Source organism: Botrytis deweyae (assembly GCF_014898535.1).
Source record: "Botrytis deweyae strain B1 chromosome Unknown BDEW_029, whole genome shotgun sequence".
Classification (NCBI taxonomy): Eukaryota; Fungi; Ascomycota; class Leotiomycetes; order Helotiales; family Sclerotiniaceae; genus Botrytis; species Botrytis deweyae.
Window position 1 is genome coordinate 132,288 of NW_024066236.1, and position 23,916 is coordinate 156,203.

Here is a 23,916-nt window from a genome sequence, read left to right on the forward strand (position 1 = left end):
AGATCGAAGAAAGTAAAGGAACACGGGAAAGACAAGAGTGAAATGTGAAGTGTGCTCGCTGGTTGAAACCACTCACAGAAAAACAACCCGAGCAGCAAGCATCTCGCATCATGGATCGGAATGGACGGGCGGTATGATAGCAGAAAGATAGAAACTCAGTATACTCGTACATATGGGAAAGGGATGGATGGGCGGATGGGCGGTCGTTTTTCCAACGGTACCAGCTGGCTCCACACTGGAGATGATCATCTGGGTAGGATATGGATGGGATGGGATGGGATAGGATAGGATAGGGTAGGGTGGAGTGGGAAACTTTGATATCACCATGATGAATTTTTAAGAGAGCGCGCCGAGTATCTCGAGTATCTCGAGCGGAGAAGAGCAGAGCGGAGCAGAGCAGAGCAGAGCGGAGCGGAGTAGAGCAGAGCAATTCAGTTAATTAGTTCGTGTTATATGTATTAAGATTTATCACTCTTTTTTTTTCTCTCTCATTGCATGATGTGTTTTTTTGGTGCTTTTTGTGTCTTGCGTTTTGTGTTTTGGTTTTGAATTTGATAGGTAGAGTTGAATTGGGTTAAGTACTAGGTATGTAATGGCATGATATAGTATAGTAAACTAGGAGTACTTGGGCCTGCAAGGACAGGCACGTACGGAAGGGAAGGGAATGGAAGGGGATAAACAATTCTCGCTTAAACAAGTGTGATATTTGATATTCATTTATTTATTTTTTTAATAAAGAATAAAGAATGGATGTGATTAGATGGATGATTAAACTCTTTTCTTGCTGGTTATGTATATTCATTTGTTTGTTTGTTTGTTTATTTGGATGGTTGGTTGGTTGGTTGGGTTTGGAAGTGTTGTGTATATGTGTGTATGTGTGGTGAATTGGATGGGATGGGATGGGATGGGATGGGATGGGATGAGATAGAATGGGATGAATGGGATGGGATGGGATGGGATAAAATGGAATGGGATGGGATGAATGGGATGTGTATCTTTAGGAACTTTTCTTTTTGTGATGAGGCAATGAGGGAATGATTTATGAGTATGGGTATGAGTAAGAGTATGGGATGGGATGTGTGGATGGGTTTCTGGGTTGTATGCTAGGTAGTGGGTGGGGATGTTGTTTGGTGGATGGGATTGGATTGGATTGGATTGGATTGGAATATGAGAGGGGGAAGGGGAAGGGAGAGGGAGAGGAAGAGGAAGGGAGAGGGAGAGGGAAAAGAGGAAAAGCATATGCGAATGATGTTTATATTTATATTTATATTCAAGAATCAAGAATCAAGATAGACGATATGATGCGAACTGAACTTACGCGAACTTATGCGAAGCCATTGAATTGGAAAGGGGATGCGCGAATAAGTCAATTTGTATTCTAGAGGAGGAGGGATCAGATGGGGTTTGACATGTTCCCGGGCAGTTTCGCGATTCGAGACTTGAGTAGAAATCTAGAAGGGGAGTGTGTGTGGTCTGATGGACACTCTGATTGGGGAGAGATTGGGAAGTGGAAGTGGGAACGGAGAGTTGGATGTTGGGGTCTGCGGAGCTGGCTGGCGGGTAGGAGGAGCACGTACTTGGGAATGGAACCTCGAGGAAAATTATATGGATATTTACGTTGTTATTACATGGTGTTTTGGTGGGTTGAGGTGTGCTTGTGTGCTTGTGTGGCTGTGATTGTGATTGTTGTGTAATACCTAGATGGCTTTGAAGAGCCTTCTAGACTCTAGAGAGAGCATTATTTATAAGATTGAGATTTAAACATCGATTCTAATGAACTTCTAAATCCACAACTTCACATGTGACTAGCTTGGTACTTTGTATCGAAATCAGAAGGTGTTTGTGTTAATTAAGAATACGCGGGAGGAGAATGAGATCTTGTATGGTCAAAGTCACTTCTTGCTCGCTCTACTATGAATACGTCATACGCATATCTAGTACGTAGGAAACGTAGTAAATGGGATATCTAACGCCCTTGGCCATGCAAATGCTCCAGTACATACATACTTTTGTGTGTATATTTTATACATTCCTGATGGTATTAACGCCCGCCTGCCTTACTTTTGCTTGATTTCTCTGAAGTACTTTCTTTTGATGTATGTTTGCTAGCTGGTATGGTTTCAGGCTGCGACTTGGGGTTGAGCCCCTTGGGTCTCGGATTGGAGCTTTATTATCTGAGGAGGTGTTAGTTTAGGTTCTGGGGGAGATTGGAAGGGGCAACATACCTCCATCTTCAAGCCGTCACTTTTGTCCTGTACATCTTTGATAGCTTGTTCGACTCGTTTTCTAAATAGGCGAGAGACAAAAAGTATTAGGGATTCATTTGTTCTCAAATTCATCTGGAAAGATTACTCCGAAACTCCATTCCGAAAGTCCCATAAGTAAAACATCCGATAGTGTTGCGGAAGAAAGTATGGAATGTAAAGTGTAGAAAGAGGAGATAAGGTACGCACATTTCCTTCTCGATAAATTCTAATCTTCCGTCAACGGCCATGACGGCTTCGGTTTTATCTTGCTTTAGGAGGACTGGGCCGACGAGCTTGTAGATGTTGGAGTCGGAGGAGAGGGCGGAGAATTCCTGGAGGTAGCGGGGTTAGTGCGATTCTGGGATTGGAATTGAGAGAATGTCGGGAGATGTAAAGGAGTGGGACATAAATTGGAATGAGAGAAAGGGGAGATGCACCTTTTGAACGCTCTTGTTTTCTTGTTGTTGGGATTCGAGCTTCTGGCGGGAAGAAATGGAACTTTGGAGATCTGGGGGAGGTTAATACATGGCGGGAAGAAGTAAAGGAGAGGAGAGGTGAAAATGACCAGTTTGGAGTTTTTGATATTCCTCGGTGAGAGCTTGGAGACGCTGCTGCTGTTCTGCCATGGTGAGGATGTGAGGGTATTTGGTTTCTGGTCTGGAGCTTTGAGGAGTTGAATAGGCTGATTATACTCTGCGAAGATTACTTTTTCTGTGCGAGGAAAGCTGCAAATTGTACCAATAGATTGCGATTATGAGCGCCACAAATCGACCGTCTTATAATGTAGTCGTAGAGAATTAAAATAATTTGTCTGTGAATAATATTCCAATATCGAAATTTCGTAAGTTTCTCTTATCCAGTATCAAATTATTGAGATGATGTCTAGCGCAATCGCGGGGCAACCAAAACACCGCCAAGCTCACAAGCTCAAGCGACAACCTAGACTTTCGAATTCTCAATATCCTCCACAGATTCATACCCCAAGATACATAGGACGAGAATACCGGGCGCATAGAGAAGTGATATACTGGTCTGGTCCATTAATACTCGTTTTTATAGTCCGACAGAGTTTAAGTCGTACTCTCTTTGTTGGCCAAGGTTATCGTCGTCATTCTACCAAATTCGAGACTTGTTCAAGTCAATTACAACGACATTTACGAAACCAAACGTCAATCTTGGTGTCCTTTGACAAGAAAAAGAGGCGCCGTGTAAATAATCGCCTGGAGTTCCATTACTATTGAAGCAAGCTTCTCTATCTAGACTTCAACATCAACACTCGCAAACCCCACCCTCAAGATGTCGAACACCGATTTCCTTGGGCGGGCCATAGACGTGGTTAAGAAAGCCATCGAAGCCGATACCGCAGCGGAATATGATAAAGCATATCAACTCTACTACCAATCTCTTGAACTCTTCATGCTCGCTCTCAAATGGGAGAAAAATGCCAAATCCAAGGAAATGATCCGCGCCAAAGCCGGCGAATACATGGAGCGAGCTGAAAAATTAAAAACACATCTTGCAGATGCGGAAGGCAAACGAAAGAAACCCAGTATGATGGGAGCGAATGGGAGTTCGACGGGAGGAAAAGTAAATGAAGAGGAAGGGGATCCAGAGAGTAAAAAGTTGAGAAATGCATTGCAAGGAGCCATTCTGCAGGATAAACCAAATATCAAGTGGGAGGACGTAGCGGGTTTGGAGGCCGCAAAGGAGGCGCTCAAGGAGGCTGTCATTCTACCAATTAAGTTTCCGCATTTGTTCACGGGAAAAAGACAACCTTGGAAGGGTATTCTGCTTTATGGACCACCGGGAACAGGAAAGAGTTATCTGGCCAAGGCAGTAGCTACGGAAGCAAACAGTACGTTCTTCAGTGTGAGCAGTTCGGATTTGGTCAGTAAGTGGATGGGAGAGAGTGAAAGGTACGTTTCCCGAATTTCTACTGTGGAGCTATATGCATGTCTGACAATTCAATAGATTAGTCAAACAACTATTTACCATGGCTCGCGAAAACAAACCCTCTATCATCTTCATCGATGAAGTAGACGCTCTTTGCGGACCCAGAGGAGAAGGAGAATCAGAAGCCTCGAGACGTATCAAAACCGAAATGCTTGTCCAAATGGATGGTGTAGGAAGAGACAGCCGAGGCGTATTAGTCCTAGGTGCTACCAATATCCCCTGGCAATTAGATTCTGCCATTCGACGTCGTTTCCAACGCCGTGTTCATATTTCTCTTCCAGATTTACCTGCACGAACTAAAATGTTCGAGATCAGTGTCGGAACTACTCCTTGTGAATTGGTGGCCTCTGATTATAGAAAGTTGGGAGAACTGAGTGAGGGCTACTCGGGAAGTGATATCAGTATTGCGGTCCAAGATGCTTTGATGCAACCTGTACGGAAAATCCAAACTGCTACACATTATAAAAAGGTAAGGTCTCCAATATCACCTAAAAATCTCCTCTTCGATTTCAATAGATGAAGATGTGACTAACTCCACAAAAGGTCATGTCCGATGGAATAGAAAAACTAACTCCCTGCTCACCCGGTGACGCAGGAGCCATGGAAATGTCCTGGACAGAAGTCGATTCGGATAAGCTTCTCGAGCCACCTCTTCAAGTAAAAGATTTCATCAAAGCTATCAAGGGGGCTAGACCTACTGTTTCCCAAGAAGATATCCAAAGGAGCACGGATTGGACCAATGAGTTTGGTAGTGAAGGTGCTTGATTATGTTTTTGCCTTGATACTTAGTAATAGCAAGAAAAGAAAGCATAGCTGCAAGGAGTGGTTGGGGGAGAGGAGTATGGGACGGGGCATGCTGGCGAAGAAGGCGTTTATAAATGGAAAGCGTTCTAAACTTGAATGAACGTCCGGCACAAGTCGATTTAAATGAATGCTACGAGTTAAGAAAGCTAGAGAGCTACAAGAATAAGATTACATATATGTCAATAATGTCAAGCAAGTCTCACAGATTGATAATTCAAGATCAAGTCCAGGTCACATGGAAAAAGAGAGATCATCCGTAGAAGTAATGAGTTATATGCTTTTTTCCAATTTTATGCACCTCATAGTGTCTAGCCAAGCCATATAAAATACCACCACAAGCCAGAGCTTCTACGGTAAGATTGCTAACAAAAAAGTAGTCCTCAACGCCCATAATAACACAGCTATACTCCGCCATTGATGACCCAGCTGCCCGAAATTTACAAGATGAGATGATAGGAGAAAGAAAGAAAAGAGGACGTCTAGACCATGTTTACGATGATGAAGGCGACATTTATTCCGCCTTGCTCTTCTTCTTCTTTTTCTTCTCGCCCTCTTCTTCTCCGTTGGCTTCGCTGTGTTTACGCTTTTTGTCCTTCTTCTCACTCTTTTCGCTCTTGTCTTTCTTTTCCTTCTTCTCTTTCTTGTCCTTGGATTTCTTCTCTTGTTTGGAGACAGAAGTTGGGGCGATGTCAGCCATTTCGGTATCTTCGGCGGTTGGGTCTTCAACGTTGATGTCACCGAGAACAGCATCCATTGCTTTTTTCTATCAAAATATGTTAGTCAATAGATCAAGATTAAAGATTTCTCCGAGTTCTTACCATGGCATCTTGGTTCTTTGTTGGTGCGGTACCAGTAGCATAGAAATCTAATCTCTCTTCGACTTGGGCTCTCAAAGCCTCACCGAATTTGTTGGTTGGTGCCTCAGAGAAGTTATCGATTCTGCTTGCGATACTGCACTTGTTGGCCAAAAATCTGGAGATACGTCCCTTGTTCTTTGCGCCTGCACGACCAATGAAGCTGGAGTGGTAGATTAATCCGTATTTAGGTGTGTTACCCTTGGTCTTGAGTGCTCTGAACAAGGCCTTCTCAGCACCGAGAATTTGGACAGTGGAGGCTGGGTATTTGGAAAGGTTGGTAAGGGAACCGGCGTGAGAGATAAGTCTGGCAGCAACAACTTCACCGATCAAAGCTGCCAAGTTAGGTGCAACAATTGCCATTTTATCTGTCAAGTATTGGAAAAGGGACCTTCTGTATTCGGCGAGCTTGACGACACGGTTTGCAAATGCGGAAACATTCTCCATATCATTGACTGAGATATCTTGACCCATGGAAACCTTTGCAGCATCAATGATCGATTGCGCCTTATCTCCATCATCGTCAACGAGGGCGGCAATGTCGTGTAAATCTTCGTCGGTCAAGTTCTTCTTGTTACCAATTGCCAAAGCAAGTTTGGCATATGTGTGGTTATCCGAGACGAGTCGGACAAGTTCTGGGAAGTGCCATCCGTACCATTCACGGACACGCATGGAGAAAGTGTTAACGGCCTTGTCGAGATGATCCAAAGTAGCGATAGCTTGAATAATGTGGTTGTCGTTCTTCTGAACTGAGAACTTAACCTTAGCGCGCGAATATGCGTGTCCAAGACCCAATTGAGCTCTCTCGACATCACCCTCTTGTAAACCCTTCAACAACTTTGGTGCGTGCAATCGCAATCCTCTGAGTAAGTCTGCGACAACCTCGGAAGTTTCACCAGTCTCACAAGAAACACCTGGGAATTCCTCCTTGATGCTACCAGCCAAAGTCTTGTCGGAAACACCGAGAATAGTCTTCTTCTTCTTCGATGGCTTTGGCATGTTCAATTCCAAGTTCGACTTCAAGTAATCGGAAAGTACACCCTCGGAGATCATGTTGATATTTTCGAGCGCCTCAGCAGCATTTCTAGAGTAATTGTCAATTCAGACTCTCCGCTCTGCAAGGCATTGAATAGCTAACCTGTATGGCGCAAAATTGACAAGCTTGACCATTTTGCCAAATTTCGCAAGATCTTGACCTGCATCTTGAACTTCCTTCAATCGATTGCCAATTGTGTCAGCTTGGTGCACAACCTGGAAGATTGCGAAACCAGTGGCCGACTCATGGAGAAGATAATCAACGGCAGACATCTTGTCGATATAATGTTGTCGTTGTTGGTGGTTGACTTGTTGGGTTGAAAGTTAAGCTTCCACAAATTTTCAGAAGCTCCTAGGATTATTTTTTTCGTCGTGGGATGCCCGTGAAATGCGCTAGGCTCAAAAAATTCCCAGTAGTTTTTGCCGATTTATCACGTGATATGATTCGCTTGGTCTTTACACTTTCAGGCGAACTAACTAGACTACCTAGTAGATACCCAGGTTCGAACTGGAATCATACCTCACATGGATGCTCCACCACTCCTACACGCACAGAACTCAATTACTTCGACGGCAACTACAAAGTAATCAATCACATACAATAACGATAAAGCTGTCTGTCGTACATAGTCTTTATTGTCGTGTTACACCTCGTGTTTCTTCCTCTTCCACTTCCACGGCTGCCGCAGACAGATTGGATTGCAACAGTTCCAAGCTTCCAAGTATCAACATCGATTTACTCAACCTGCCATTCACGACCACCTCTTGAGAGATTAGAATAACTTTTATCAAAGGTAAGGCCCGACCAAAAGCACACGATATCTAGCGGAGATGAACTTGATTTCCATCAGCATCTTTCGAATGGTTCGACAGTTTTATTTTCAGCACTTCCATAGGGACTCTTTGATTGAACTCTGTGTCACACGCGTAGTTTGATGTACCACAGTTACGTACATATCAAGATGATTTTATGATTCGTTAACTATGCAGCGGGACCTTGTTGTTGCTCAATGCGATTTGCTTTCTTTTCTTCTTTGTGTCAAATTGTTCCTTGTGAGATGGTAGCTATTTCTAGTAGACGCCCTTACAAAAAGACACCAATCAGAACCGATTTCGTCGAAACTTGTTTCACCTTTTGCCAGAGTTGTGCCATTGATGCAGTAGCTCACTCTTGCGTGGGTTTCCTTGTTGCTGTTTACTTCTTCGTCTTCAAAATGGATTCCCACTCCTTTCAAAGCACTCTCTTGCCCAGATAATGTCAATATATTTGATAACCGAAGATGGAGAACAATGCAAGTGGGATAGCAGCAATACTGTCGATTCAAACCATGAAGGCAAGCATGATGTGATAATTATACTTCACTTAATTGTTTTCATTTATGTGAATCGTATTCCAGTCGCATGCATCTCCTATCAATTATCCCACATCCATCTCTTGAATTCTGTACTAACACGAATTTGGTAGATTCTCAAATCGTTGTTGGTGATGAAATGACGAGCAACCAAGCTATGTCTCAATGCACCAAGCCTAGGCAGAATCCCACTGCCGACCTTTGCCAAAGCTCTGTCCAGGTTGTCAACCGCCCTCCCGCTACAAATGCTATCCAGGATATTCAGCCAGGCCCTGTTGACAGCCCAGACACCATCCAAGAGTCTCTGCAACACATGAGGATTGTGCCAGCTAATAAAAGCATGGAAACAAAGCTTTCGCCGATCACACTCGAACACAGGACAGAGAGAGAACGCGTTTTCACTATTTTCTCTTCCCTCCCTAAGGAATTACAGCTCCAAATATGGAAAGAAGCAATCTTCAAAGATGACCTCGGCCATGTCACCGAAGTGTTTTACGTTTCCGATTCAAAAACAGCACAACCAAATCCTCGATTCGTTCCAAACAGGCACCCCTCTCCCCTCTTTTTCACCTGTCGAGTCTCACGTGAGGTGGCCCTCGGAGAATTCAATGCTCTTTTTTTGCAATATGGATACAAAGATCTCCGCGCTCCATCTATACCCGTCTACTCTCGGTGCTCTGATGTCATTTATCTTCAATACAAGTCTGTAACCAATCGCTCCCGCGACTTTACGCAAAATGCTCTTGATGCACCATATATTGTCCTCAATGCCGTCAACCAAGGTATCACGAAGCTTGCAGTCAACCTATGTTATTGGTCCTGCCAGGCATTGCTACGAGAATTTGATATCTTCAAGAAGCTCAATCATTTGTATATTGTGGTTGAGGATCCGGACGGTGCTGAGCCGCATCGTTACAACACAGGTCATGTTCCTAAGGGAAGACGCTTGTATATGTGCAAAGAGCTTCTGGAGCCTAGAAATATTTCCTTGGAAGAAAGTCAGATACTTCCCACATTGAAACAGATCTTTGCACATATGCAAAAGGACGACCCGGAATGGGTGCCACCAACTGTGGAGGTGGTGGGCATGAGGGAATTGTAGAACAGACAGTGATGGAGAGGCGTTCACTGGATGATTTACGATAGGCCCACGGATCCAACGATAGGCGTGCTCTGGGGGAAGAAAGCAGCGAGCTCAACATTTAGGAACAGCGATTCACTAATCAACGATGATGTATTCTTAAATTATGCCAAGATAGGAAAAAATCCAAGTGTAATTTTGATCAAAGGGCCTAAGTTTTGATGATTCTGATTGTATTTATCTTGGTGATGCAATGTGTTGAGAATCAAATTCTGGATGCACGTTCTGCGAAAGGAATTTTTTTCATGTTTTGGCTAAGGTTCTTGATCACAATAAGAACTGCTGGATACTTAAATAGCTAGGTACAAAAGGATGTGAGTGTCACAAGCAAGTGATTATACAGTAATAGTTGGCTCTCTAAGCGGCCGAATAGTTCCTAGTCGGGGATAGCGAGTGTCCCCGGTCATTAAAAATCCATATAATCTGATTGGGTTTGAAAGTATTATAGAACTTCTGATATCCTTAGATTGCTCTAACCTTACTGAATCCAAATATATAATTGGTTTCGAAATCTTGTTCAGATTAGCAGTTCTGTTTAAAAACACAGGATTTCACACACTAATTTGTTGTTTTGGTATATTCCTCACCAAAAACACTAGCGGGGACATTCGCTTTCCGGGGACACTTTCTTTCTGGGGACACTTGCTTTCTCCAACTAGGAACTGGTCGGCCGCTTAGAGAGCCGACTATTAGTTGTTCTTATACCTCGAAATCCATCCGTCTACTTCAAGTGAAGAAATGAATGGTCTATATGAATGACCATACATGCGTTGATGGTATGGAGTTCTGAAACTTGCACTTGATGCTTTCTCTAGCCATGGCATTGAACTACGTATGATTGAAGACCGAGACAAAGTGTAGGCTCTCTCCCACCTATGGCGGCAATAATTCTTTATAATCGTCCACTCTTCACTAATATCTCCGGAACCGGCGCCTTCACCTTATGAAGATATCCGCAAGCCTTAGTCTAAGTCGAACTCACGAAAGGAATGATATGCCGACCATGAAAGAAAATTGAGGGCAGCTTGATATCATTGATCGTAGACAATGTAGCAGCGGCTTCATGCAGATGAAATACCAAGAATAAAGGAGAATGTGAAAGCCGCAGGTCGAAACTAATGCAAGCTCCCGAAACCCATGTAGGCCTGCCATCCCACCACGTCTTCAGCTGCTTAGAATTTTCCGCTTGCATTTTTTCACATAAGGGGCTGTAGCTGAATATATTTCCACCGTCTCAATATCGAACACAGAATCGCCAAAAGTAATCGCCTAAAGTCGACACCTTCTCACGCTTGCAATGTCCTCAGAGACCCACGTACTAGTTGGTCTCTTATTTCGATAACTACTTTCGACATGGAAATGCAGCGGGACGGGAAAATCTTGAATATTACCTTCGCATCCAATGAAACTCCCGGCACCACGTAGATCCTCCCTGGGTTGAAGGACTTCAGATTAGTAGTGGGCAGTCTTGTACAGGTTACTAGACAACTGAGTGGAAGATACAGTGGGTTATTTATCGGCGATCTGGCTATGCAGGCTTTCCATCATACCTGCAAAGAACTCGATGTTTCACCAGTTGAGATTCTGGAGAAGTTCCGGGCAATCTTTCCGGGTTGGAGAAGAGGTGTTGTGGAATGAAGCATAATTGGATCCATGGGTCTTGTACACCTGGAATTAGGAAAGGATTGGTGAGTGATAGGTTTGAAGGGTAATGGAGCGGAAGGCATTCTATGATTGGGGTTTGGATAATGGATAATGGAAGTTGAAAGTTGGATATTGATTTGATGAAAGGAACAATCTCAAAGTTAGGGGTATTGTGGGAAATAGCTAGCGGTCATTGATAGTGAAAATAATGAACCACTGTGACATTATGGCTCTTACATGCTGGAACCAATGCTTGAGCTAGTTGGAATATCTAATGCAGACTCCCAAAATTCCTGCACCTTCTGTATTCCTATCTGAACGAAGCCACCGCTTGCTTCCCTAATTCCATGTTCCACCTTCAGAACTTCACCTGGGCAGTCATATTTCACCGCTTTCGCTATCATCCGTAACATCTTCAGCCACCATTATTCACTATCCCCTTTCCCACATATATACCAAAACAATCTCGCTTCTCACAACAACATCTCATCGTACGACCTGGCGCAGTGGTCTATACAACAGATTTATAATTGCGCTTTAACCACCGCAAGGTGGGTGAGTGTTGAGGGACAGGTGACCCCGGATCGAAGGGTTCATCTGAGAGAAAAAAATCCTGCCAACTCGGGAATTTTCCAGACCCCATCTATCTTAGCACAGTGTTAAAATAGGTGGTTTACCGGATTGGTTTGGTTTTTGCAGTTTTGTTCGCCTGGAGACTTTTTGGGTTTGGTTGCTGAAGGAGCGCAAGAGTGATAACGCAAGAGTGAATTTAAAGTGGAATTTGCGCTATGAATCTCGTTGTCGCGTGTCAGTTATTTTGATCAGCATATATGAGTTGTAAGGTGATGGATGTATTTATTGCTTGGAATATGAGATACGTACAAAGCTCATCACTAATGTCCAAAGCCAAGATTTTGAGTGCAAGTAACTCAATTCCTTTTGGGAGTTGGAATTTGGCGTTGTGGATTTTACGTGTATTCAGGATGTCCTCTCGTGATACTGACCGGTATGAGTTATATCTTTCTGGATGCGAATGACGACGAGTCTACCTATGAAATGATTGAGCTTCACTTATTACGCTCCACTAGAGGAACTTCAGCATCTCGAATTGCACATGTCCTTTCTTTTCAAATTCAATGTTTTAATCTCCCGAACCTCTTTGGAAGCGCAAATGCATTATCAATACCAGTGATAGCTTCTTGTTCATCAATCTTAACATGCCACATAGTTCGACTATGGTTCTTCTATTTTACCATGCAGCTAGCAAAAGATATAGACAGAGAAGGCAGTTGTAATGCAATAGCATCATCGCTAGTGACATTCAAGTAACTTAGCCTAGATCTTTCGAGTTCTGTAAAGCTAAGCGTCGCTACTTCATGGATTCAAAATCCAAGATATCTGAAAGTGTGCGCTTGTCAACTGTCCCACAACATTAGCAAATGGCTTTTGCTTCTGTTTTCGTACCTGAAACTTCCAGGAATACTCAGACTCTTCGTTATATACACTTGTAGTAGAGTAAAAGATACATTCAAGATACGGTACGAGTCAATTTGAGCAAGTAAGAGACAAGATTCTTCGACAAAATACCTGCACAGCAATCTGCCGAAGTGGTCAGGTATTTCCATGTAACAAGTTTCTAAAACTCTTGGTGTGTCGGAAAATAGGCCATCGCACATAAGTGATTAAGAACTGATTCTTAGGGAATGTAGACACACTTCTGTCACACTCTACTATTCAGTTGGGATTGGATGGGACGAGTTGCCTGTTCTCAGCGAGGTTTGCCCTTGTTTCTTTATATCCTGATATGATCTCTCATTCCCCATTCAAATCTTTGGTCAAACCTTTCCTTCCAATGTTGTTATAAACATCCTCCTCCCCTCTCATCGTTGAGCCTTTTAGATGTGCTCTTTGAGCTGTTGCTGAGTGAATAAGAGCTCGTTTCGCATCGCACTCCACTTTTGATGTCAACCTTAAATCCGATGCCTTATGATTCGTTAAGATAGAATTCTCCACATAAGTTAGTCAACTCTTGAAATCTTATCAGATCATTTCTCAGATCTAATCTGATCCTCGGGATTCCCTCGTTACACCAAGTATATGCATCTTATTAAACTTCCACATGAATACCACTTTGTCACATCATCTTCTCACGGAATGGATACACACTGTTCGAAATGTTGTTGTTCATACAACTTCACAACTATCGACGACGGACGATTCTGAGGAGGAGCCAGATGAGAATAAACTCCAGAAATTGATCGATGGAGCGCTGTACAATGAAAAACTTATCAATACTTACCCTTGGGTTATCTTGGGGTTTGTATTGATTCTATCGGGTATACACTGGACGGAGAAGTCTGTACGATGGAGAAGAAGGGCTTTATGGAAGAAAGGGGATAGATGTCCACACGATTTACTGGACGATGAACCATCAAAGACAATTCGAGAGGAGGTGACAGACTATGGCGATGCTAGTTCGTCCGGGAGCAGTACATTCGGTTCAGATACCCCTTTTATTAAACGCGATGATGAGAATGAACGCATGCCTCTATTGTCCGGAAGCCGTTTTTCCAATAACACTCCGTCGAATCGAATCACCATCATCACCCGCATCAAAGCGTTCCTCGTATACCAACCTCGACCACTCCCCTATTTCAATAAAGTTCTCCCTTCAAACGGCTCTTCAATATTCATCATGTCGTTTCTTGCCCTCAATATCTTCTACACCTTCTTCAACATCTCATTCACATTGTTCGAAGCTTCCGTGCTTGGAGACCGAGCAGGCCTAATATTCGGTGTCAATCTCCCACTGCTATACATTCTCGGCGCAAAGAACCAACCACTTAAAGTTCTAACAGGTGTCTCCTATGAATCTCTAAATATTATTCACCGGCGACTTGGAGAACTAATCATTGTTGCTGCGCTCATCCACGCTGGCGCCATGTTCGTGATGTGGTATGTGATCTTGGTACCATTTAGTGGTTGGACAATTTGGGATTTTTTAACTCACCCGTGTATCTATTTGGGACTATCGGCTTTATTCACATATAAATCATTATATTTAACGTCGCTGGCGTCGTTCCGTCAGCGATGGTACGAGGTGTTTTTGGGATTGCACGTTGTGTTGCAAGCTGGTGCTTTGGTCATTTTGTATTTTCATCACAGGGGAACGAGAACTTATGTTGGATGGGCTCTTGCGATATTCCTCGTGGATCGCTTGGTATACCGCCTTTGCGCGAAAAGTATTATGGCTGAGGTAGGTTTTGACTCCTCTCCTTCATTTCTCACACAATTGACTAACCCTACCTAGGCTAAAGTCAGTATCTACCCTGACAACAAAACCCTCCTCCTAGCCTTTAATCTCCCCAAATCACCTACCACAGTTTTCTCCCAAACCCTCGGCCACTCGATCTCCTCCGGCTGGAATGCAACCGACCACGTTTTCCTCACCATCCCCTCTCTAGGTCGTTCCCACGCACTCCAAGCTCACCCCTTTACAATCGCCTCTCCAGCTCCCCTTCCCTCCTCAAAAACCTCCAATCTCACCCTACTAATCCGAGCCCGCTCCGGATTCTCCGCCGATCTCCTTCGTGCCGCCCAAGTCAAAAACACACTAAAATGTCGTCTCGACGGTCCATACGGAAGTAGTCATGCTCGTTCTCTTCTTGAAGATTCGGATCTCGCGATATTAGTTGCAGGAGGGAGTGGAATCGCTGTTACGTGGCCAATCATACATCATCTCCTGAACATGTCAAGCGAAGGCGAAGATCCCGAGACTAGAGCACTAACGACTAAGAGGAGACAGAGAATTGTAATGATTTGGATTATTCACAAAAGTGCACATCTTGAATGGATTGATGAGAAGGAGAGGGAAGATTTGGTAAAGAATGGGGTGGAGATTATTATTCCGGGCGCTACGACGGAGGTTGGGAGACCGGATTTAGATGGGTTGATGGACGGGGTTATTTGCGGCTCAGGTAAAGAGATAGAGAAGAGACAGAAGATAGGTGTGGTGGTTAGTGGACCGGATGGATTAAATCGAACGGTAAACAACAAATGTGCCGAATTGGTCCGAGAGGGTAGAGATTTAGAGGTCACGATTGAGAAATTTGGATGGTAAATATCGAGGGCTTTCTTTCTTGTTCTTTGAAATTTTACTTGGATTGAGTTGGTACATAGAGAGCGAATCTTTCTTGGGTATTTCGTAGCATTTTGAATTTAGCATTGACGAGGAGAATTTGTGATGATATGAATTGAAATGAGTTGAAGATATATGATGCATAGATAGTTATTACACACATCCTGCACACGCGATACAATACCATGCAAATGGAACGAAAGTACATACATAGATATACACGGTTAGCAAATATCAAACAGAGCACATATTTTACAAGCTTCTCATTTTTCCTTTTGGAACCAGAATGATGATCTGAAGCAAGCTCCACTTGCCCCCCTCGTTTCTCGGTTCCCCTTTGTATCATTCATCTAGACATAAGCCAAACCATTTCAGTATCATCATTGTTGTGCAATATGTATAATATAGACTCGAGGAAAGAAGTCTCACAATCACAATCTCACAAGAATATACACACATACATAGAATCAACCCAGCATACTCCAATACCCCAAACCAAAACCCAAGTCAACAAATACAGTATCACATCCTACCACACTCCCATGAAAAGATACAATTCAAAGATCTACATAAATCCCAAGTGTCATCATCACTACAAACAGATATAAAAAGACGCCCCAATCATCACACAAGCAGAATATTTGCGATTGATATCTACTACAATATCATTATCAGAAAGTCATTCAGTTCTATACTGCGCAGATTTGAGATGAATTCTAATCCAGTTGTACGTCCCATATTTCATATTTCATTTCATATCCCAAACTGAAAAAACTCTATCCAACTATATAGATCTCCAATCATATTATTTATAAAAAATCCAAAACTTCAACTGTAGTGAGCAGTCCAGACAGACGACAAGAAAACCAGTCTGGCAAAGGCGTTGGGTATTCAATAGTATAAGAGTTAGTGCGTTAGTGCTTTGCTCGCTACATGTAGATCTTTCTGTATGGTATTAGCTCTACTTTCTCTCTCTTATTCTGTACATATTTCTTTTTTTTCTGTCTTCCTGTTACAATGTCTTCTTCACAATGCACTCCTCTCCATTCTCCGATTCCGCAGTCCTCTTCCGCTTCACCCTCACCCTCACCCTCACACTCCTCCCCAAACCCCTTTCCCTAAGGATATCTAAACGCAATAGAAGATTTCAAGAAAAGTACACTTCACTCTCTCTACATATTCTCTCTGTTCTCCCCATAATCCAATCTAAACTCAATCTCCTATCTCCTCAAAACTTCCCAATCTCCCTCATACCCCCCACACCCCTTTATTTCCCAGTCTTTACAAGTATCACAATCGAAGCATACACCCACACATCTATACATTTACACGTGTACACATTCATACATCTATACATTCATATACTACATCTACACACTACATCCACATACATACTTTATAATATTAATATTAATATATATACACTATTATATTATCACTTTATTATACACTATGACTCGCTATTACAACTCTACAACTCTACAACACTACAACACTTCACCCATCCATACCTCACCTACCCACATCTACCCATACCTCACCCACACCCATTCATCCCACCTAGATCTAGCCAGCAATACCAAACCAAAATACTCCAACTCAACTCACCGCAACTCACCTCACCTCACCTCACCTCACCTCACCTCAACTCACCTTACATCCACTCCAATCCCAAATGCCAAATCCAAATTCAGTCCAATCCAGTCCAGTCCAGAATCCAGGACCCAATCCAGTAAATACCTAAATACACCCATTCACCTAGCCACTCATCCACCAACCCACCCATCCACCTGCCCACAAACTTACAAATTCACAACTCACAAATCAATATACATCTATATATATACCTATATATATCTAACTATTTACTCATCTATATATCTACCTACCTATCTATCTACCTACCTACTCAGATGAACATCACAAAAGCACATTCCCATCCAATTCAATCCATTGACTTCCAATCGTTCTATTGACTTCACTACACAATCCCTCAAACCCTCAAACCCTCAAACCCAATCCTCAAATCTCCAACCCATCAATCGCACAAATCCCCAACTCTCAACTCCAAAGGTCTAAAACACATCAAGCACTCCCCTTTTATAAACTCACAAATCCCCAACTCTCAACTCCAAAGGTCTAAAACACATCAAGCACTCCCCTCTTACAAACTCACAAACTCACTTCTTCTTCTCCTTCTTCTCCTTCTTCTCCTTTTTTTTTCTCCTTCTTTTTCTTCTTCTCCTTCTTTTTCTTCTTCTCCTTCTTCTCCTTCTTCTCCTTCTTCTCCTTCTTCTCCTTCTTCTCCTTCTTCTCCTTCTTCTCCTTCTTCTCCTTCTTCTCCTTCTTCTCCTTCTTCTCCTTCTTCTCCTTCTTCTCCTTCTTCTCCTTCTTCTCCTTCTTCTCCTTCTTCTCCTTCTTCTCCTTCTTCTCCTTCTTCTCCTTCTCCTCCTCCTCCTTCTTCTTCTTCTTCTCAATCACTCAATATATATACATTTACATATACCAGACAACTCATACATTCACATATACCAGACCACTCATACATACCTAGATACCCGTGGACACATTAGAGTAATACTAATTCAACCATTGGGTGGCATTCAATCGCCGTGCAGTCACACAAACAATCAAGCAATAAAACAATCCCAAAAATGTAAAAATGTACCAATACCAAATCCCATATCTAAAGTTCTGTTTCTGTCTGTACTGAACTACCAAAAGGAAGAAGAAGAAGAAAACGCAAAAATCGCATCGATAGCATCTTTCTTCTTTATTCCCTCATTTGTATGCATCCATTTCTCTCCATGCTCCATGACAGCGTCTTTATTTTTCCACCTGTAACATGCATGTCATCCCAATTTCATTCTCTTTTCCATTCCCATTTCCATTCACAACTCAACTGACATCTCAGATGAAACCTCAACACCCATTCGCTCAACCACACGCCAACCCATCACAATCAACAACAACTCCCTTCCCAATATATACATCTACTGAGCAACTGGCTCAGGTGCCTTGACACCCTCCTCACTAGGAACCGGCGCTGGAGCAGTAGTTCCAGTTGGGATCGTACCTGCATTAACGTTCTCGGTGTTGATGACATGTTGATCACCATTTGTCGATGCCCACTTGGGAGGTTTAGCCCAAGCTGGATCTGTCCAAGGACCCTCATCACTCAATGCACAACCACCCTTACACTCGCAGCTACCTCCAAAAATCTTCGGTAAGTTCTCCTTAGGGACTTGCGCCAATAATTCCTTTTGATACCCTGATCCCAAAACATGAATCTTCTCAACGGTAATAGGATCCAACCAACCCTTAACAACACCGAAAACGGTGGAGAAACCCCATGGTGCATTGATCAAATACAATTTGCCGAGACGCTCTGGATAATAGTTTTGGGACATGACAGAGGCTTGTTTTACGTATGAGTAAACGGAAGGAACCTTGGAGATTCCAACGCCCTTGAGATCCATAATGGTGCAGCAGGTTTCGAGGAGAGAACCAGCTTTGCGGGAACAGGCTGGGAGACGGGGATCGGCCATCTTCTCATACTCGACAGCGAGGTTTTGAAGCATACGCTCGGAAGAGGTGATTTTGTACATGGCGTTAAGGTCGATGTTGCCCATTTGTTCAATGTAGACTGGACGGCCATCCTGTGGGAGATATGTTAGATAGTGAACGAGGAAATGCGAGGGCAAAGACGATCTCGCAAAAGAAACCAAACAAAGCCAAGAAGAGACGTACCTTATCAGTCTTATGATAGTATTGAGGATAGTACTTAAAAACCTCCTCCTTCTCCTTGTAATCAAAGGTACGGACGAGTTCATCAAGACCGAAATCCTTTCTCCACTGCTCTGCATCCACGAACCTATTCTCCAGTATCAGTATTCATCATCCTTCCAATATATAGGGAAAATCAAAGGTGTATATATCGAGGGTTCTTACATCTTCTCAGCCAATGTGACGTCGAACTTACGTGCTCGTAGGAATCGAAGCTGCGAAGAGATAACAATTAGCCATATTCAATATGGATTCCCCTTCCCCATCAATCCTTCGCACATCATCAAACCCTCAAAATCAAGCAACAAACAGCGATCGAGCCCAGAAAATAATCTCGATCATCAAAAGCACTAGTAGATTCCCCCCTCTCCCCTCTTCCCAAGCCCAAGCACCGTCACCAGCACCACGAAAAATAAACAAATAAACAAACAAACAAACAAACAAACATACCAAAGTAAGCGTATCCAATCTCTCCGTAAACCCCGCCGCCTCCAACTTCAACCTCAACTGCTGCACCTGCGCATCCTGTTCTGGGGTTGTGTGTCCAGGGTGACCACTCTGAGCCGTAGGCGACGTGGTTGGGAAATCATAGTGATCGTATTTGGGATCGAGTTTGATTTCTGAATTGGCTGCCATGGTGTCTGATTTCTCACGATATGCGATCTCAAAAATGCTCAGGGTAATATGTGCGGCGAAGAATAAAGGAAGAGAGGGAAGATAATGTAATGGGGGAGGGAGGTGTTGATGTGCGCACAGAGATTCAACTTATTGCCAGGTAAGTTGGCCGAACTAATAAATTATTAGATCCAAGAGGGGCTCTAGCTTTACGAGGCTGGAAATGGTCCCTTGGGAAAGTGTTTACGAGTATCGTACATCTCAATTATCACCTGCCAATTCTCCATATAATATATTTTATTTATTCTACAATTTAAGATACCAAAAAACCTGTATTTCATTTTTCTTATTTTATTTTTTCTTGTTTGATATGTAATTGATTTATAATTCTAATAAAACAATGTAAATACTCAACTGTGCCTTCTTTTTTCCCCTACAAATAGAATGTACGTATGAGCTCACGATGATTACATCCACCCTGTAAGCGAGCTTGGTAAGGAAAAGTTCCCCTGATCGATCCCCTGATCAGGGGCATGTATTCAACCCCAAATCGATATATCTATCGTTCGATATTAAAAGGCCGTTGGGACTTGGGAGCAAATAAGATCAAGGTTAGATCTTACGAATATCGTATATCATACATATATCATACGAGCATGCATTTCAAGGGGAGAAGCTCAATTACGTGGAGATTGTATCTCCTCTGTACTGAGTATATCTATTGTACCAAAGTTTCTATCAGGAGCCAGAAAACTTGAGTATGATCTATATTGATCAAATATCAACACACCAATAAAATATCAAGAGTTTTATTTCTCTACATCAGATCTCGAAGATCTTTGGGTTTCTTTTCCTCGTATTTGGACCAGAGATGGTTTGGTTTGAGTTCTCCTGAATATCATCATCATCATCGACATCATCATGTCATAAGAAAGCTCCCATCGACATCCCAGAACTTTATGTTTTCATTATTTCTCCTCCAAAAACTCTATCAACCATTAGAACTACCCGGCTTCCCATCCTTTTCCTCTGCAACCTCCGATTCATTCTTCTCTTTTCTCTTCATCGTAACATCCCAATTGTATACCCTAGCTGTAGCAACCTCCATGGTCTATTCATCAAAAGAGTTTCGTCAGCTTAATCTCTCTCCACTCCGCAACTTTCTCTTTTCCCCAGTCATGGTCTGTGGGTGAAGTGGAGTAAACATACCGTAATCTGTTCTCTCAAGAAATCCAAATCCTCCTCACAATTCGCGAAACTTTGTTTCGCAGCCGCGAGTCGGTTCGAAAGTAATTCCTCCGCCTCATCAATCGGATATGCTAACATAACATTTGCCTGCCACCTTGTCAATTTACCTCCACCACCTCTTCCCCAAATGTTAAACGTACCCCCAACCATAGATAAACCTCCTCCGTAGCCGGAATATTGGCTTTGGCGTACAAGGTATCATTCAACTCAAAAGTAGCCTGTATAGGATCCGCACCCTCCTATCAAGAACATATCAGCTCCAATCTCTCAAGCCCCCCTCCGCTCACCTCACAGCATAGTACAAACATACCTTCCTCGTTTTCAAAAACCTCACCGTATCCAGCGTCTTCTGAATATCCGGCATGTTGATTTTCAACCCGGCGACTCTCTTTTGTTGATTTACCTCCATAAATTGATATTTCCTAAACAAATTCCACAGTATGAGCTTCTGATTTCTCGAATCGTCCAATGTCCCAATGCCCCAATCCCCGGAATCCCCAAGTCCAAGTTCCCAAAGCAAACACTCCTCCGTTTGTGTAAAATATCCAAATATAGAGCTCCAACCTACGAAATCATCTCCTGGAATCTCTTCAACGTAGGCTCAACATCCGCCCTCGTAGTAACATAATCCTCGACTCGATCCACGAATGGTGCATATGGAATGCCTCGCTCATTTGTGCGGGCGGCATCTTTTCTGAAGGGTTGAGAGTTAGCTAGTTTTCTGCGAATTTTAAGAACTTCTTCTCTGCGAATGGTAGTAAAATCTTCCCACAAACTCCAGTAAGCTCCCCAGACCCCTCTCCTCTGCAGATCAAATTACATAGTTCACCTCACTGCCATCCGCAACAACTCGGCATTCTGTGACCTGGGGAATGCTTCTGGATGGATAGACTATAGGAACCTCTCTTCCTACAGAATTGCAGAACTGGGTAGTTTCATTTACAAAGGCAGATTCTTCACTTACTTAGTATCTGTATCCGCCATATTTGACGTCTGCGAAACAAAAATATTTATGCTATTCAAAATTATCGAAACTGCCCACTACAACATATAGGTAAAGTTCTCGCTTATGTAATACTGTGGTGCTGCATCATCTTCACCCCCGCCAGAGATGCAATTGTCACGCTTTATGTGCTTTACAATCTTCATTGTCGCAAGTTTTTCATAGCGTTCGTTATATAAATTAACAAATTACATCATGTTCATTCACTGTTGAAATAATCTCGCAAAGAACAATGTTTTTCATCGGTATATTTATATTCAGTACCATACTAGTAGATGTGTAGACATCAAAAACTAATGTGATAGTGACCAACGATCAAAGATCAAATGTAAGCATTCTGACCAAGGAAAAGTAACCTTCCTTCCCAAAGAGAAAACCATGCATAATAGTTATTATTAGAGAAATGAGAACTCCCTATTCTACACACTAAAAGGAAATTCCCATCGCCGATTTCCGTCCTCGAGTTACTCGAGGGTATTCAATTTGTTACAACTTTAGCACTTTGGCTTGATCGAAGTACATTTATGCCTTGGCCTTAGCAAGACCAACAGTGTTCTTACCAAGGTCATAGACGGAGTAGTATCTTCGGAGGAAAGCATCACCCAAGATAGCAAGAGGTCCAACTGGCTCTGGGAAGTCCATACCCTAGTAGATTGTTAGCAGACATCCATGAATAGAATCAGTGCCCAAAGGAAACTTACCATGAAGGTGGAGATACAGGAGTCTTGAACTTCGAGAATGTAATCGTAAGGGCCAATAGCGAAGTCATGACCGCTGAGGGTGAATGTAAGATCTGGGAGACTGTCACGCTTGGCACAATCGACAGTATATTGACCGTTCCATCCCTTCTTAGCACCGATTTCCTTGTTGAGAAGCTCAGCAAGAGTGGTCGGGAGAGCAATGAGAGAAGTTCCGGTGTCAAGTATAACACCAGTGTTGTCAAGCTCGGCCTTAGCATCACCAAAGGCGATCGCATCAAGGTCAACTTCCCAGTAAGCCTTGCGTCTCAATGGGATCTCAGTAATCTTGCCCTCGTAGTGGTCCTTGTTGACGCCACCGAAGATAGCCTCGGATGCGTCAGTCTCATCATTGGAACCCAAGTAGAAGGCAAAAACTGGCTCGTCCAAAAGACCTTGGTCGATCATGCTATAGAAAGGTGGGACGATACTGTTTACGGAGATGGTATCATAACCGAGACCCAAGATACCGTCAAATCTACCGAAGGCAAATGCAAGACCTGGCTCTTCAGTAGCTTCGGCAAAGACTTGGTCCTTGATCTTGAGATCACCAATGGACATGACATCCTTGGAGGTGAAACCACTCAAGCTTCCAGAACCGTATCGGATCTCGAATGAAGTTCCATTTGCCTTGTAGGTAGATGATGAGGATGAGTCGTACTTTGTGTGAAGGTAGCACGCGATCGAGCCGCACTGGGAAGATGGAACCCAAAGGTTGGAACTTCCGGTATCAAGGACGACCTTGAATGTTTGTGGTGGTGTACCGATAGTAATTTCTGAGAAGTCTATTCGCAAGTTAGCATCTGATTAATGCTTGGTGGCGGTGTATGTCCTTACATTGAGCATTGAGGAAGTTGGAAACTGGAACAGTGTGGTCGCCTGCGTCGTGAACGGAAGTCTCCTTGAACATCTCGCTGGCGTGAGATTCAGGTCGAACACCCATATACTTTTGACCCAAGTGTTTAGCATGCTCCTGCATGTTGGCAGTAGCAAGTTGCTCACTCAGAGATACCTTCTTGAGAGGCATCTTGTGAACACCGGCGCTCACACTGCCGAGCAGCGATGCTGCGGCGAAAACTGCACCCTTCATGATGTAGATTTAATTCGTGTGTAGTTTATTGGATTGTATTAATGAATTAAGAAAATGGGAACGATATCTTTGATGGAATTGCAAAATGTTGGATAAAGTAGAAGAGTTGGTTGTTGATGAGAGAAAGGAAGATGGCTGAGATGAAGGTAGAGAGAGCTTCAGAGTATTAGCAAGAGCAAAGCAAAGCAAAGCAAAGCACGGCAGGATGCACGAGCACGAATGAATGACGATAGCGGTCGCCTATTACGGTTGCCTCCACAGCCCGACCCA

The 23,916-nt window shown here is 43.1% G+C and overlaps 9 protein-coding genes across 9 annotated transcripts; 3 read left to right on the plus strand and 6 right to left on the minus strand.

Moving 5' to 3' along the window:
- Positions 1–2,120: 2,120 nt before the first annotated feature.
- Positions 2,121–2,872, minus strand: EAE98_009578 (uncharacterized protein; the record flags this gene model as incomplete). Its single annotated transcript, XM_038957199.1, has 5 exons — positions 2,121–2,174; positions 2,226–2,286; positions 2,454–2,578; positions 2,684–2,754; positions 2,812–2,872. The coding sequence occupies 5 exons, from the start codon at positions 2,870–2,872 to the stop codon at positions 2,121–2,123; spliced, it is 372 nt and encodes a 123-aa protein (XP_038806392.1).
- Positions 2,873–3,542: 670 nt separating this feature from the next.
- On the plus strand, positions 3,543–4,964 carry EAE98_009579 (uncharacterized protein; the record flags this gene model as incomplete). The annotated part of the gene is made up of 3 exons (XM_038957200.1): positions 3,543–4,162; positions 4,218–4,668; positions 4,743–4,964. The coding sequence occupies 3 exons, from the start codon at positions 3,543–3,545 to the stop codon at positions 4,962–4,964; spliced, it is 1,293 nt and encodes a 430-aa protein (XP_038806393.1).
- A 256-nt stretch (positions 4,965–5,220) lies between these two features.
- On the minus strand, positions 5,221–7,246 carry EAE98_009580 (uncharacterized protein). Its single transcript, XM_038957201.1, has 3 exons — positions 6,996–7,246; positions 5,822–6,941; positions 5,221–5,766 (listed from the first exon to the last, which is right to left on the minus strand). The coding sequence occupies exons 1-3, from the start codon at positions 7,163–7,165 to the stop codon at positions 5,515–5,517; spliced, it is 1,542 nt and encodes a 513-aa protein (XP_038806394.1). The 5' UTR covers positions 7,166–7,246; the 3' UTR covers positions 5,221–5,514.
- Positions 7,247–8,293: 1,047 nt separating this feature from the next.
- On the plus strand, positions 8,294–9,346 carry EAE98_009581 (uncharacterized protein; the record flags this gene model as incomplete). Its single annotated transcript, XM_038957202.1, has 1 exon — positions 8,294–9,346. The coding sequence occupies one exon, from the start codon at positions 8,294–8,296 to the stop codon at positions 9,344–9,346; it is 1,053 nt and encodes a 350-aa protein (XP_038806395.1).
- Positions 9,347–13,148: 3,802 nt separating this feature from the next.
- On the plus strand, positions 13,149–15,401 carry EAE98_009582 (uncharacterized protein; the record flags this gene model as incomplete). Its single annotated transcript, XM_038957203.1, has 2 exons — positions 13,149–14,285; positions 14,340–15,401. The coding sequence occupies 2 exons, from the start codon at positions 13,149–13,151 to the stop codon at positions 15,147–15,149; spliced, it is 1,947 nt and encodes a 648-aa protein (XP_038806396.1). The 3' UTR covers positions 15,150–15,401.
- Positions 15,402–17,339: 1,938 nt separating this feature from the next.
- On the minus strand, positions 17,340–17,851 carry EAE98_009583 (uncharacterized protein; the record flags this gene model as incomplete). The annotated part of the gene is made up of 2 exons (XM_038957204.1): positions 17,340–17,647; positions 17,836–17,851. The coding sequence occupies 2 exons, from the start codon at positions 17,849–17,851 to the stop codon at positions 17,340–17,342; spliced, it is 324 nt and encodes a 107-aa protein (XP_038806397.1).
- A 309-nt stretch (positions 17,852–18,160) lies between these two features.
- Positions 18,161–19,589, minus strand: EAE98_009584 (uncharacterized protein; the record flags this gene model as incomplete). Its single annotated transcript, XM_038957205.1, has 4 exons — positions 18,161–18,826; positions 18,918–19,041; positions 19,119–19,168; positions 19,404–19,589. The coding sequence occupies 4 exons, from the start codon at positions 19,587–19,589 to the stop codon at positions 18,161–18,163; spliced, it is 1,026 nt and encodes a 341-aa protein (XP_038806398.1).
- A 970-nt stretch (positions 19,590–20,559) lies between these two features.
- Positions 20,560–21,800, minus strand: EAE98_009585 (uncharacterized protein; the record flags this gene model as incomplete). Its single annotated transcript, XM_038957206.1, has 6 exons — positions 20,560–20,679; positions 20,778–20,903; positions 20,957–21,055; positions 21,127–21,238; positions 21,385–21,510; positions 21,781–21,800. 6 exons carry the CDS (start codon positions 21,798–21,800, stop codon positions 20,560–20,562), a joined length of 603 nt encoding a protein of 200 aa, XP_038806399.1.
- A 541-nt stretch (positions 21,801–22,341) lies between these two features.
- Positions 22,342–23,646, minus strand: EAE98_009586 (uncharacterized protein; the record flags this gene model as incomplete). The annotated part of the gene is made up of 3 exons (XM_038957207.1): positions 22,342–22,464; positions 22,521–23,341; positions 23,394–23,646. 3 exons carry the CDS (start codon positions 23,644–23,646, stop codon positions 22,342–22,344), a joined length of 1,197 nt encoding a protein of 398 aa, XP_038806400.1.
- Positions 23,647–23,916: the final 270 nt, after the last annotated feature.

Excerpts from the sequence above, each read along its gene's own strand:
- EAE98_009580 (XM_038957201.1), bottom strand. The coding sequence starts at position 7,165 with ATGTCTGCCGTTGATTATCTTCTCCATGAGTCGGCCACTGGTTTCGCA. Across the intron at positions 6,942-6,995 it reads GTCAATTTTGCGCCATACAG|AAATGCTGCTGAGGCGCTCG; the intron begins GTTAGCTATTCA and ends CAATTACTCTAG. Across the intron at positions 5,767-5,821 it reads CAAAGAACCAAGATGCCATG|AAAAAAGCAATGGATGCTGT; the intron begins GTAAGAACTCGG and ends ATATTTTGATAG.